We start from the raw sequence: 14,854 nt of genomic DNA on the forward strand, positions 1-14,854 counted from the left end.
TAAAAAATGGGAAAAGTTGACAGCTATGCCTTTGACATCTCTGCTGTCTGAAATGAGTGGAAATCTGGATAGGTTTCTTTTTCTCAAATACGTGGTTTGGAGAAATGTCACTGGGCTTTGTTTTGGAATAAGTAATTACGTTGCTGGCAGCATCGAGAGTCTATTGAAACTGTCAAATGTCTAATTTTTTGGTAAAAATAAAACCATAAAACATTTTTCATCACTCTCATACACACAGAGAGAGAACGGACCATGAGAGAACACACCATTCAAAAGGGCATGTTTAGTAAGAGTTATACAAGGTACTAAAACTTGAGATTTTGGAGGAAGCAGGGTCCACATTAGTTTTACATTCTGATGCTTTTCATCCAGAGTTTTGCAGGTCAGGGTGCAGGATCCACCTCATCTCAATGCATGCCAATTCTTTCTTTTTCTTTTTTTTGGCCTGGCCATTTATGGGAGCAGTCCTAAAATCCACTGTGTGTAATAAACAACCGATCACTGGACCAATGGCCATGGAGGAGAAGCCAGCGCATTTCAATGGCCCTTCTACCTCATTCCTTTTAGTGTTGTTCTCACTTTTGGATCCGGGTTTGCAACCCGCCTTAAAAATGAGCAAGCTTGGGACCTGAACTCTTGTTTCCGCGGCAGCTTTCATAGTTTCTACTTCCCTCCTTTTGGGAAAAGGGAAAAACACAAACCCGAAAGTTTTGCCCGGTTGCCTGTACAGAACCTGACGTGCCTTGCTTTGACAAGAGGGTATACGCAGGCCCTTGGACGCAGAAGAAGCCGATTGAGAAAAAAGCTGCCCCACATAGCTGTCTCTCTCCTCTCTCCCGGCCCTCCCTCGCCGCCTTGCCCTCCCCTGCCTGGATTGGTGCACCGCCGTCCCTGGCCTTTTAAGGGCTGTCCCCCGGTCAATCTAAAGCGACGAGCGCGGGGGGCAGGTGCAAGTCCTCCTGCAATGGATACTTTTACCAGCCAATCGTGCCCTGGCCCGTCTGCTCCCCAAATGCCTTGGAGCCAATGAGCTGATGCGGAGCGGGGTGGGGGGTGGGGTAGGAACGGCAGGGAACCAGCGGAGCCCAGGAGTCGCTGTGATTCTGCGGGGATCCTCGCTCTGCTCCGGGCAAAGAGGGCCGCGCGCTGCACTTCTCGCGCCTGAGCTGACACGGAAGGCGCGCTGCTGCTGTTTCCCCTTGCTGCGGGTTCCCTCTGGGTGTCGTCGGAATGGTGATCAAAGTGTTCGTAGCGACGTCCTCGGGGTCTACCATGGTAGGTATAGCCAGGCGATGTACGTTCCCACGGGTAAGAGCTTCCAGAAGCTTTGGGAAGCACTTTGTTGACGAGGAAAGGGGCGTGGTGCACATACGTACCGAATGGCCCGTCTTGGGTGTCTTCTGGTTTTTTTGCAAATCCAGGAGGGCCATGGGATTGGTCTGCAGCTGCAGTTGAAGTTAACAGCTTAATGCATCTCAGGAAGCGGGTTTGAGTCCACCGAAACTGACCGACACGTGTCCGTTATTATTTAAACGGAGGCGCACCGCAATCTTCCCGACTGATTTAAGGTGCAGAGAAACACGGAGGCTGAAATACTCTACTTCCTCAGGAGTGAGCCTACTTGAACTCACGGGGACATTCTTCTGAGTAGGATTGCCCTGTGGAATAATGCCACATCTTTGTGCATGCCTGCACATCAGTGAAAAAAACAACCTTTGCACAACATATTCCTTTTAGCAAGTTTTGCAGATCTTTCTTTTCTTTTTTTCTTTTTTAAAGCATTCTGCTTTTGCTATTGGAACAATAATGATCATCAGGCTTGGTTGTGGTGTGTAGACTTTTTCTTTTGAGAAATATTGCTATATAAGGGGCACTGCTCATGTGCACAAAAATTAAGCACATGCTATCTTAGCACTGCCATCTTAACATTTTAAATCTTTCTTACCCTGAGTTTTGAGCATGCCTACTGTTAAGTGATCAGAACAGCTATGCTGGCTGAAGCTGAGAAGTTTGGAAGGTGGGACCTGGGCATGAACTGTTTCCTTTTATATCCAGTTCCCACATGAGCTCAAATTGCAGCCCTGGCTGAGCAATCAGTCACAGTGACACTTCTAAACAAACTGACTGCTGCTTGCACATAGCTCCGAGGCTGCATTGCTAACTGGCTTGCACTAACACAACCTCAAGAAGTTTCCAGAGCAGAAGGACTGAAAAGGACTAAATGGAAAAAGCTTGTCTTCTCCGCAACTGCAGGCTGCTCTCTTTAGCACCTGGGTAGCAGAGCTTCCATTTGGCCCAATATACTTCAAAGAGAATCGTATTTGCATTTGATTGTGTATAATGGATGATGCCATTTGCTCACCACCTGCAAATATAACATTGTCCCACACCTGTAATTAGGATGCAGTGCTTATAGTGTAATCCCAAGCATGAGGCTGCAGTCCTATATTTACTAAGACTCATTGAATTCAGTGGGACTTTCCTCAGAATGGATATGCACAGGATTGTGGGGTAAAGCTTCTTGGTTTAGAAATGTACTTTTTTAAAAAAAAAACCTGAAATTGCTAGATTGATCAACTAAAACAAATAGGATTCATTAATTAAATTTCTTTAAGCAGGTTGCAACCCTAGTTGTTCCACTGTAGTGGATATGTGGCAGAACTTAATACCTCCAGTAGTATATATGATCCATGTTATGAGTACAGTCAGAAAAGGATTGGATATGGAGACAAAGAACCTCAGACTCCTCTTACTGGCTTAGCATATTCTTACTAGTGTGAATTGGGGTGTGTATAAGAGTCTAAGAAGGCATTTTTAATTCACTGAATTCCCTAGCACTTTTGTTTTAAATAGGAATAGTATTCTAACACCACCATCCTAACCATGTCTACTCAGGGGTAAGTTCTATTGACTTCAGTGGGGATTCCTGCCAGGTAATTGATGTTAAGATTGCACCCTAAATGCCTCCTGTTACACTCCTGTTTATTTATCATAGGCATCTGGGTCCTGTTATAAACCATCCTTCCATTATTTTCAGCGAGATGAGCGCCGCAACCCCAGAGTCGTCTGCAACTGGACCTAATGGTCAGGGGTCCCTTTACCTTTTTATAAGGTATAGGTAAAGGTACGCCTGATCGTTAGGTCCAGTCGTGGACGACTCTGTGGTTGCTCGCTCTATAGGCTGAGGGAGCCGGTGTATGTCTGGAGACAGCTTCCAGGTCATGTGGCCATTATGACTAAGCAGCTTCTGGCGAACCAGAGCAGCGCATGGAAACGCTGTTTACCTTCCCGCCGGAGCGGTACCTATTTATCTACTTGCACTTGAGGTGCTTTCGAACTGCTAGGTGAGCAGGAGCAGGGACCGAACAACGGGAGCTCACCCCGTCGCGGGGATTCGAACTGCCGACCTTCCGATTGGCAAGCCCTAGGCCATGGATAGGCAAACTAAGGCCTGGGGGCTGGATCCGGCACAGTCGCCTTCTAAATCCAGCCTGTGGACAGTCCAGGAATCAGCGTGTTTTTACATGAGTAGAATGCGTGCTTTTATTTAAAATGCATCTTTGGGTTATTTGTGGGGCATAGGACTTCATTCTTTTCTTTTTTCAAAATATAGTCCGGCCCCCCACAAGGTCTGAGGGACAGTGGACCAGCCGCCTGCTGAAAAAGTTTGCTGACCCCTGCCCTAGGCTCTGTGGTTTAGACCACAGTGCCACCCGTGTCCCTTCATGTATACTATAACTTCCCCCAAAGGCTCAGAGTGGTTTGCATTTTAAAGGTACTTCACTTTATACAAATTCATGTGACTCTCACTACCACCTGCATTTCACATCTCTCTGTTGTATTTTTTACAATACAGATAACATTTTAAACAATATGACCACAACCTCAAAAGCAGCTTAAACACACATACATGCAAGCAATGCTAACTATGCACTGAACAACTACTAGCCCAAACATTTTGCATCAACAATTTGTATACCTATCTAATATATTTGTAGCAGAATCCACAAAAGGTCAGTGAAATTGAAATCATCATCCCTGTTGTATGCACATTTACTTTATAGGAAGTTCCATTGCAATCAGTATTATTTACTTTTAAACAAGTATGTTGAGGATATTTTATTTACTGCATGGAGCTGTAAATCTTGTTCCCAAATCTTGTTCCAGTACTATACTAATGTACATGGATTATGTGCATCTATGGCAAGTATGGCAGACTAGGATCATTCTGTCCCACTTGCTATACACAAGTTGCCTTGTTATCTATGGTGTTTTGCATAACCAGTGCATAACATTCTGCTCCAAAGTTTAACTGTCACCTGAGAGTTACTCTAGATATTGAATACTGAGTTGTGATAGAAGCACCATATGGCTTTTTCTTCTTCTTCATTTTACTTGAGTCCACTTTATGGTTAGCTTTTTGGGATTTAAAACAATTTATTTGTGCTTAAAGGGCGAACTGAGAAATCCAAGTCTTTCCACTCAAATAGATGGTGAATTATGTTGTTGACAATCTTGATTTCATGCAGTTCACTGTTCGGGAAATGGGTGTGTGTCTTTTTATTTTCCTATGGGCCAAGGATGAAGTATAAATTCAATGTTCCTTACTTCTCAGCAAGATCACTTAAGAATCATTCTTATACAACTTTATAATCCCTTGAAAAAGAAGCTTGTCAGCCTACTAATAGTATATTTTACAGTGATAAAAGGCAACTTCAAGTTTCAATCTTTGGATGAAACCCTCCTACCCCTGTTTTGTGAGGCACAATGTTGAGTTAAAAATACAAACTGAGAATTATAAACAATGGCTTAGAATGTAAGAAAATGGTTAGAAGTCTAAACAAGGAAGGGATAGAGTTAAAATATACATGTGTGGATGGACTGCATTTCTTGCAGAGCACCTGCTTCTATTCCAAGTCAATTTTTTTCTTCAGATACCAGAACTGAGGTTTGCCTTTTAGCTTTTCGAAAGCAGCTATTTTAATGACTTTTTAAATTATTCTAGTGACTAGTAGAATCTAGCCATTCAGAACTTCCTCGAATGAGAAAGTTTGTGATATAAAATTCCTGCCGGCTAATTTCTGCTCAAAACACAAGGAGAATGATGGAATTTCCTTACTTTCAGAAATACACTGGAACATGAAAAGAAAAGCCACAAAGATTTATGCCAATTTGTGGATAGTATAACAAAAGACCCTTTTTATTTGCTTCTGCCGCTGTAAGGGAATAATTAGTATCACACTGGAGTGTCTCCAGGAATGAAGTTAGTAGAGTTGGTTAGTTTTTCATAATTTCTGTTGCTGTGCCGTACAGGATGTCATGTCCTGAGATGCTGGAAAATAACAATCGAGCACATGAGGGGGCGAATAAAATCACAAGTTCACCATAACTTCATTCCTACATTGCAGGGAGTTTGACTAGATGACCATTGGGTTCCTTCCAGCTCTATGATTCGATAAAGTGTTTAGCGTAACCCTTAGTCCTCACTCTCCATCAAAATGAAGTCTAAATCTGCATTCAGTCACATCTACCTCTTTTTGTGTTGCTTGTTAACATTCCTTGCATTCTCTCTTCCTCCTTTGTGATCCTCCACTGTTTGAAACTCAGACTGTAAGCTCCTTGACACAGGAGCTGCTTGTTTTTATGTTACTCTGGAAATTGCCATACAAATTGATGGCACAATATAAAACAATAACAAGTAACTACAAATAACCTTTTAAAAGTATTTTAAGGTTTGAAGCACCAAATTCTTTCAAAAGAAACCCTCCCCCATCGTGTCCCTAAACACTGTCACTCTCAGCACATAATAAATCTTTATTTTTTAAAAAAAGAACGGTGTGGTTTCACAACACTTAAGAGAGGAGCACAAACACCATGTGCTCTGCAAGCATCTTTCTGCAAAGAACCCCCTTTCTGCCTTGGAGCACAATATGGTTTGATTTCTGTAGTGTAATCTATGCCAGGGGTTGCCAGTCCTCCGGGACCAGGGGGCACATTTGGAATTTTGAGGAAGTGCTGTGGGCACCACTCACAAGATGGATGCTGTGGGGGTTGTTGCATAACATTAAATGGCTGTGGTGATAGGTGTGGCACATAACACAAAATGTTTGGGTGATGTGTAACAAAAAATGCCTGCTGTGACATCATTTCATGGCATAATGGATGCCACATATGAAAGAGAAGAAATGGAGATAGGAGCACAGAATAGTGTGGGCATGCTCTCCTCACCAGCTGCCTCATCAGTGGGGGAATAAGCACCTATATCAGTCATGTACTTCCTGTCCTGGCATCCAGTGAAACATGGGCATGTTTAGGGGGATGTATTCAATGGAGAGGTTGATCCAGTGTAAACAGGAAATGAGCAGGAAGAGCAAACAATCTGTTGTGCATTGTGGTTTTTGAGGGGATACCCTCCAAAGTACAGAGGGTACTGGCAAGCACACCGTTATCTATGGGTGCCATGTTGGCAACTTGTGATCTATGTGGTTGGGAAAGGGTTGAACTAGATGACAGTCGATTGTCTTGATTACCTTACAACTCTGGTTCTATAGAATCTAATGTACTGAAACTCTGACTTTATTATACAGCAGGAGTTTGATGAAATAGCGATGTGCTGAGTTTTTGTTTTAATCTTAGTAGACCACTGGTTTCCAAGGGATAAACAAAACGATGAGTTTGGTCACGTCTAAGGTTTGAACTCATAATTAAATAAAAGAAACCCGATAAATTATCCCATGCGAAGCTACAACAGAAACCGTAAGCACAGGTAATTCTGTGTCAGCACATAGTCAAACATACATTGGTTTTTTCCACTGTGCCAAAGCAAAGAAACACACCAGCTTTGAAGGCCAATGTTAAATTCCCTCCCTGCTGCTGCAAAAAACTCAATTTCAAAGACCCCATGGCTCTGCCTCCCTTAAGAATAGCAACACAGACACCTAGGGTAGATGTGTGTCCTACTTTACAGTAAATAGTTCTCTGTTGTAAGGCGTCCTCTATTTGAAGGGCTGTCCAGTCCATACCTAGTTTAAACATAAAGAACCGTAAGAAGGGAGAGCAGAGATTCTGAAGATTAACAATTAGCACCTGACCAGGCAGACGGGGCATATACACAAATTACCTGGTCACAGCTTTGCCCGCTATGGTGACATTTATTGTGTTTCTGTTTAAATTAGTAATTATTTCTGAATTATCATTTATACATACATAAATTTTAGGCTAATCTGTGTTCTCTTTTTGTGAGTGTACCAATGGTCTCTGCGTGTATCAATGGTCTTTTTTCTCCCCTCATGGCTCCTCATTCACCTGGAACTTTAGGATCAGCTGCATATCCTGACCACCTTCCATACATTTAGGTGACCCTGCTCTTGAGGGGGAGGTGCTATTCCTTCTGAAAGAACAGTGGCTTCAAACTGTATTCTGAAGGATGCTGGGGCTTCTTTGAAGTTTACCAGAGGTTTGTAGTGATGGACAAGATTCCCTGAAAGACGGGGGGTGGGCGGGCGGGGATTAAATGTTTGGATGTAGCCATGTAATCTGTTACGCTACTTACGTGACCTCATCAGTTTTGTCATTCACACGTGTTGCTGAGGGGAGATTGGATTTTAAATTGCATGATGGAGTCACAAGCAAAAATTATCTTTGTGACCTCATTCAAAATGACATTTGAGCATGGAATTAAGTTGCTATAAAGTTGGCAAGGAGATCGGTGCTGTTTCAGAATAAATTGCATGTACTTAGTTGGCGTCTAGGGTTATTAGCAGAATTTGCGCAGTGGCTGCCTGCCCTGAATTTGGCTGAGGAATCTGCCATCATTACAAACCTTTTTCATATTGCTGTAATTAGGAGACTGGCTGCACAGATGCACCTGCTTTTTAACAGTACATTCCTTATGCCTGATGGGACCTCAACAGCACAAGTACATGCTAAGAAATATGCACAGGGAGCATCTTGCTTGGCCTTTAGCACTGGGAAGGTGGTGGATTCTGCCCACAGTGCAAAAGAATGGGAACACGCTTCAGGTGAACACGCTTAAACTATAGGGATTTTTTAAAGCAAATTTGGTATTTACAGTAGCTAAAACACAAAAAAATATTACAGAGAAAACAAATGGGTAAAAATCAAAACATAACTTTAGCATTGCTTATAACAGGCTTGGTGAATCTTAGCTCATTTAAAAAGTTCAGAGATAAACCGTAACTTCCATTCTGAACAGCAGAGAGGTGCAAAGAGCTTATCTGTGAGTGAGCATGATGGTGGCTGGTGTGGGTGCCTTTCTACCTGGCATTGATAGGGGAACTGATGCAAGGTCATGTCTGCACCATTTTGTAGGTATTTTTCTGGTCTTTTATATGTGGGTGCCATTTTATGTTAATTCTACGCTCCAACACCAGCCATTTTGTGACTGCCATCACAGCACTTCCTCAAAATGTGCCCATTGGTTCTCCAAAGTTGGTGACCCTGTAATACAGGTTAATACAGTATGCAGGGGGTATGCATACCCCTAAACATTTTGTGAATCTAACGGGAGAAGAAACTACATTTTTAAAATTGTTTAGTTTCTTCTCTAGCACAGTGAATCGTCAGTTCTGTTGCTACCCCTGATGGCGGCCTCATTTCCTTTCACGGTGTTTCCTGAGTCTCAGACGGAAGCGAGTATTTAATGTGTGAAGTAGGAGTTGGAATCTAGCACAGTGATTGGTCAGTTTCGTTGTTACCACTTTCAATAGCGACTTCATTTCCTTTCCCAGTGATTTTCTTCAGTCAAAATGAAAGTACCCCTAAACATTTTTTTAGGAAAAAAAGGCACTGGGTTAATATATTGGATATATCCACTAAGTTTAGTTATGAAATATCAAATTATTTTTCTCTCTCTTTTCTAACCAGATTAAGAAGAAACAGCAAGAGGTGGTGGGCTTCTTAGAGGCCAACAAGATTGACTTTAAGGAACTGGACATAGCCTGTGATGAAGACAACCGGAAATGGATGAGAGAGAATGTTCCGGGTGAAAAGAAGCCACAAAATGGAATCCCCCTCCCTCCACAAATATTCAATGAGGAACAGTATTGTGGGGTAAGAAGTGTAAAGGTGTAATACGTTTAGGGATTTAAAGAAAATGTACAGATTTGCTTCATGAAGTTTGCAAAACATTTTCTTGGTCCTCTGTTTGCATTAATGTTATGCCCGCTTTTGTGAACTGCTTGCACAAGATGGTTCTGGGTTCGGGTTTAAGTTATAGCATAGGCATCACAGAGGTCCTTGCTGTGTCCCGGAAGAGCTTGGTGGACAGAAAACTACCCTTGGCTCTAAGTTTAGGGTCCTGAAATAAGGTGGGATCAGATTGGGTTGGTGCTAGTTAAGGATCCATTGGATCCAAAGATGTCCCATTCCCCTGAGAGGGGCAGATCTCCCCTGCCCCCACATTGCTTCCAAAGGGTGTGTGTGTTAAAATAGACAGCTGCTCCAAGTTGTTCCCTCACCCCCGCCATTCACCCCACTTATTATTGCTGTGCAAAGGAACTGTTCCGGGAGAAACACTGGAAAGAACTGGTTTGTGCATTTTCTGGCTATTAAACACTAAGAGAATGAACCTTCTATGCACACACAGAATGGGAGCACGCCTAATGTTCTTGGTCCTTTTACCATCATTATGATCCCTGTGCTGGGAGAGGTTGTTGTGGGGGGTAAGGAAGGGTGACATTGATAAACACACTCCTTTTCATCTAATTCCAGGGGAGTAGAGGGATGAATTCATACTGAAGTTAGGATGGATTGCAGTAGGGAATGTGCCATCAGATCTCAATAGCAAATCCATGCATAAGGGTTTGGAAGCAGTACCTGTGTGCCAGCCTAAAATAAACCAACTAAATTTTAGAGTTTCCATAAATAAATTCATTTTGTAAGTAAGAGCATAGCCCACGACAGTACAGCTGATGGATTCCATAAGTATTTTTACCTTCCATCAAATACTTCCAGGCTATAGGAAAAACAATGCTGATTGTTTGGCATTACTCCAATTTGTATCCCTCAAACTCAGTGGAAATAAATAAATATGTGCAGTAGTTCAACACATGGATCTGATTATTTTATGCATCCACTCCTTCTGAAATGTCTTGCACCGTGGTTGTAGCAACCAGGAATGACAGTTTAAAGCTGCCTCCATAGTAGCTGTTTGTGTGGCTTGCCCCTGAGGGAGCTTCACATTAGGTAGGAGAACATTTCAAAACAGCATCAGCTTTCTCGACCAACCTCTTCTTTATGCACATCCTGTGCATAACAAGTATTCAAATGGATGGGATACAAACAGCTGATTTAGAAGCCGAGTACGAAAAATGTAATCATAAATGGAAGAGATGTTCTGACATATGATTGAGTTCTTAGAATTAGGGTCAGAGCTATGATAAATGTCAAAGGGAGTGGGGTGCAACTGATCCTTTCAGGAATTGTCCAGGTCCTGAATGTGAAATTAAAATTTTACTGTGTTTTATAACATGTACAACATACTTTAGCTCTTTCACACACAGACCTATAAGGATATCAGAGCTGGCCAAAGACATTTTTCAACCCGAGGCAAAAATCAGTATAAATACTGGTCCCTATTCCATGCACAGAAACCAACCACACAATCCTACTTCAACATGTACAGCATGTGCCACCATTGGCTATGCTCATTGGGGTTGATGGGAGTTGTAGTTCAGTAACATCTGGAGAGCCAAAGGTTTCCCACCTTTGTTCTACTGCATCCGAAGTGAGCAGGCTCAGTTAGGAGGTGCAAAGCAAACTGTGTGATGCTCAAATCTTTGACCTCTCCCTAGCCCTCCTCATTGGCCACCTGTAATGGCCATCTCACCCTGCCTTGCCCTGGAGAAAATTCATGGAATTCACTTCCACAAGATGTGTTGTTTAGCCACCTGTTTAAGGGTGCTTCCACACAGGCATCTTCTCAGAAATTTGGCCTTTAAAAAAGCAACCACCAAGGAATGAACATATTTTAAAAACTAATATGAGCCAATGAAAAAATAACCACTTTGAAACATTCACTTTTCCGCATACCTGTGGAATTAGAGTTCCATAGAGAACTACATAGTAGAATATACGTTGCCAAAGAGCAGCTGCTATCGAACGTCTGCATAGACTCTAAATTAGTAATATACAATATCTCTGACTCTGCACAAGGCTATTTTAGGCACCAAGCAGTTGACATACCAAAGTACACGTCTGAGGGCCTTTCCAGATGATTAGAAAGACCAGTTTATATTCTTAGTACAATATTTGCACTAGCCCCAATGCAGCACCAACATAATGGCACCCTGTCCCCTTACGATGGGGAGAAGGTAGCCAAAAGGCACAGAGAGGATCTCCTTACGGTGGGCAATGGCTTCTTTCAGGCTGGCTGCTCTTAAAAAGAAATGGTGGAGATGTGCGCTACAGAAGAGGGCCAAAATGGACAAAAACGGATTACGAACTACCAAGGAACTATTGCGAGTGGAGAGGGGAGCTTTTTTGCTATTTGCAACATAAGCTTTTTTTTTCTTTTTAAAAAAGTAATATAAGAGCGAGCAAAATTCAGCTCTCCGTATGTTGATGGACTACAGTTCCCATCGTCTCTGACTATTGGCTGGAGCTGATGAGAGTTGTAGTCCAACAACATCTGGAGGACCACATGTTCCCTATTGCTAAACGATTGCTTCAATTCTTGAAGAGTCCAGCAGAGGGAGGGCTCAGCCTCTAAACAATTTTTAAAAATAAAAAATAAAATGGCCTGTATCTACCTACCTACCTACCTAAAGACAAGCAGTATCTCTGTCCTGCTGCTCTGGATGAATAGAATGGTCCCCTTCTTTCTTAATCTTTAAGCTGAAAACAGGTGGTTACATGGCAAGTCATCCTAATCACTTTATTTGCATGTCACCTTTCTAAAAACAAACAGAAATTTTGATCAAAGAATGGGAACAACAATATGTAAACAATACCAACGACCACAAGAATAATTTTGTAATAAACAATAAAAGCAGCAATATGTAACAAATGCCACAGCAAGTTAAAAACAACAACCTATCAGGATTACAAATGCATACATGTAACCAGGGAGTGGGAAAAGTTTCACCTTGGTTCTAGATGTTCTAACCACTGCTGCTATGCCCACAACAAGTGAGTCTGCTCAAATGTCTGGGCCTTGGCTTCCTCAAAGAATCATTGCCCCATTCCATCATTCAGACAGCAGCTTATCCCATAACGTTACTCACAGTCTCTCTCCTGAAGCAGCTTCTTATAAGGCATCCAAAAGCAGGAGGTGAGGTAGTGGGAAACATCTCTCCCATGATGTTACTCACAGTCCTTCTCCTAGTACAGCTGCTTGGCTAATACCAAAACTGAACACGTAAGGATGTTTGAAGAACAATTTTGTTTTGCTTTTAAGTACGTGGCTAGGAAAATATGAAAACATTCTCCTGGACAAAAGTTCACAATGTGAGCTTTAGAATTAAACAGATCCCTTTCCTCATAGGAAGAGCCTTGCTGAGTCAGACTAAAGGCCTTTATAGTTCAGCATCGCATTTCCCACAGTGACCAACCTGATGCATCTTCTGAAGCCACCAAGCCACATAGGAGGACAGTAGCCCTTTTCCATCGTCATTTCCCAGCAAGTGGCATTCGACAGGAGTGTGCACTGCCTCTATGCATATCCCAAATAACAAGGCAAATCAGGGTGATTTGCGATAGTCTTTCACGTTACCGAGTTGCGTCACGCTGTTAACAAGGCATGTTGAAGTGGATCAGGGAGCACCCAACTTTCCAAGTAACTTTCCAAGTAACCAAGTTGCCTGGGGAAATACCCAGGACTTAAGGGGCGGGGGGGGGGAGAAGCGTTAGAGGAGAGGGAAAGGGGTGGAGCAGTGTTTGTGATATTTCATTTTGACAAACAGTTGTAGCTTTTTATCATGGTTCACACATGCATGTACACTGCTTGCATGTCTACTCAAAAGTAATACCCATTAATTTCAAAAAGGTTCACTTCCAGCCAGGTGAGTCTGCTTAGATAATCACACTTTGGAAGGGGAAAAAACAGCAGTCATTAAAAAGACTGTCTTTCATTGTTTTTATCCATGCCAAGAAAATGGTTTAATTTGTACTGTGGCCTGATTTGAATTCCATAACTCAGTCATGGAAATAACCTTTTTGAGCATTAGCAGAGTATCTTTCTCTAATGCCTAGCTGACTGTCAAAACAGCAATACTTAGCATTTACAGAAGGACTGTGACCTCATGTATAGCACTAATTTTGCTTCCTATTTTCAGTATTTTAAATAGGTTTGAAGAATCTTATGTTTCTTATTAATTTTTTTATGTTTGTGTGTTTCTATTCCCTTTTTAGGATTTTGACTCATTTTTCTGTGCAAAAGAAGAAAATATTATTTATTCATTCCTAGGTCTTGCACCTCCACCAGGCTCATCGGTACGTTTATAACCTTTGCCAAGACTTATTCATCTTAATTTAGTGATGAATTAGACACTGATGCAGCATGTAAAACAAGGTAGATTGCTATGCAATTTTTAAAAATTGTCTTTGCACAAGACTAAAAAGCTTTTAAGGACTAATTGATGCAGATCTTGCAATAAAAATTTGCTATGAATTTGTCAAAAGCCACCCATTTGCACTAATTTATAATGAGTACATCCTGCTTTTTAACATTGCGTTCAGTGGGATATGGATTGCACCCAACTGAATATGGCAGCAAACAATTATAGTTGAATGAATGCCCCTTTCATTTTAGCAGAGCAGGTTCTGAATAACTGTGCTTGGAACTTCTTAAGATTCTGAAATGTTGCTAGTTTAAAGCAATAATGGCTTTAATAGGAAACTTCATTAGAGGCTCTGGGTTTTTACTCCACACATAACAATAATACAGAAATATCAGGAATTTCCATTTCAGAGAAGCTATATGACCTGGTCCATCTAATCCTTGACTTTGCTTTTAAGTGAGATTCTCACTACTAGGCTGTCTCCATGTGGCATGATTTTCTATTATCACCCAAATTGTTAGGATCTTGGTCACTTAAACTTGATTAACCAGATCTTCATATCATCACAGTTCATGGTGCAAGTTCTGTGGAGCCCCCTGTATCTTTCTGCAAAAGAAAGTTCATTGTACAAAACAACCAAATCCTTGGTTCACATAGGCATGCACAGCCCATGACTCTCGATTTCTTAGACTCTCAGCACTGGGCATGTGATCTGTTCTGTCCCAAAGGCAGCATTACTCTACAACGTTAGTCAACATTAAAACTGCTTCTGCATGAGGAACTCCAGTGCTTTTCTGAACACACTGCTGCTCATACCGATTGGCAGTGCCTCTCTAGGATTTCAGACATGAGCTTTTCCCTAGTGGGGTGTTCAACATAGGGCCACCTGCATACAAAGCATGAACCATGTCACTGAGCTACAGCAACAAAATACTTGCATCTCAGGATCTCTAGCACATGGCCTACTTCCAGCTGAAGCAGAAGCCAAGCCATGTATAGGACAAGCAGGCAGCAGAATGTTGAAAGTAAGATGTTGAAGGTCGGGATGGGGGATAATTTGAATTCATTTCACATCTAAAGGCAAACCTACCTAATTCACACTTTTTGAAACAATATGAGAACTGCAACACAGCTAGCCTTCAACATTCACACTTTCCTGAATTTTGCAATGCCATTCTCCAAGTAATGTTTACAAAAATGTAACCTGGGTTAAAGTAGCCATAAAAATGCATCTATTAATGAAAATAACATACACAAATGCATTATTTTAGGGGAAATCACACTGAAAACTGCACAGAAATGTGTATATTTGGGAGAAATTCACACAAAAATGC

At 41.8% G+C, this 14,854-nt stretch overlaps 1 protein-coding gene across 4 annotated transcripts in view; it reads left to right on the plus strand.

Moving 5' to 3' along the window:
• The first annotated feature begins 1,054 nt into the window (after positions 1-1,054).
• Positions 1,055-14,854, plus strand: part of SH3BGR (SH3 domain binding glutamate rich protein) — a 28,974-nt gene continuing 15,174 nt past the window's right edge. For 2 of the 4 annotated variants that reach the window (XM_053386745.1, XM_053386747.1), the window contains exons 1-3: positions 1,055-1,308; positions 8,887-9,072; positions 13,372-13,452. In XM_053386745.1, coding sequence (XP_053242720.1) covers positions 1,231-1,308; positions 8,887-9,072; positions 13,372-13,452 — 345 coding nt within the window. In that variant the 5' untranslated portion in view covers positions 1,055-1,230. The remainder of the gene's footprint in view (positions 1,309-8,886; positions 9,073-13,371; positions 13,453-14,854) is intronic. The other 2 variants (XM_053386748.1, XM_053386749.1) reach the window with 2 other exon arrangements.

This window comes from Podarcis raffonei, chromosome 4 (assembly GCF_027172205.1).
Source record: "Podarcis raffonei isolate rPodRaf1 chromosome 4, rPodRaf1.pri, whole genome shotgun sequence".
Lineage (NCBI taxonomy): Eukaryota > Metazoa > Chordata > Lepidosauria > Squamata > Lacertidae > Podarcis > Podarcis raffonei.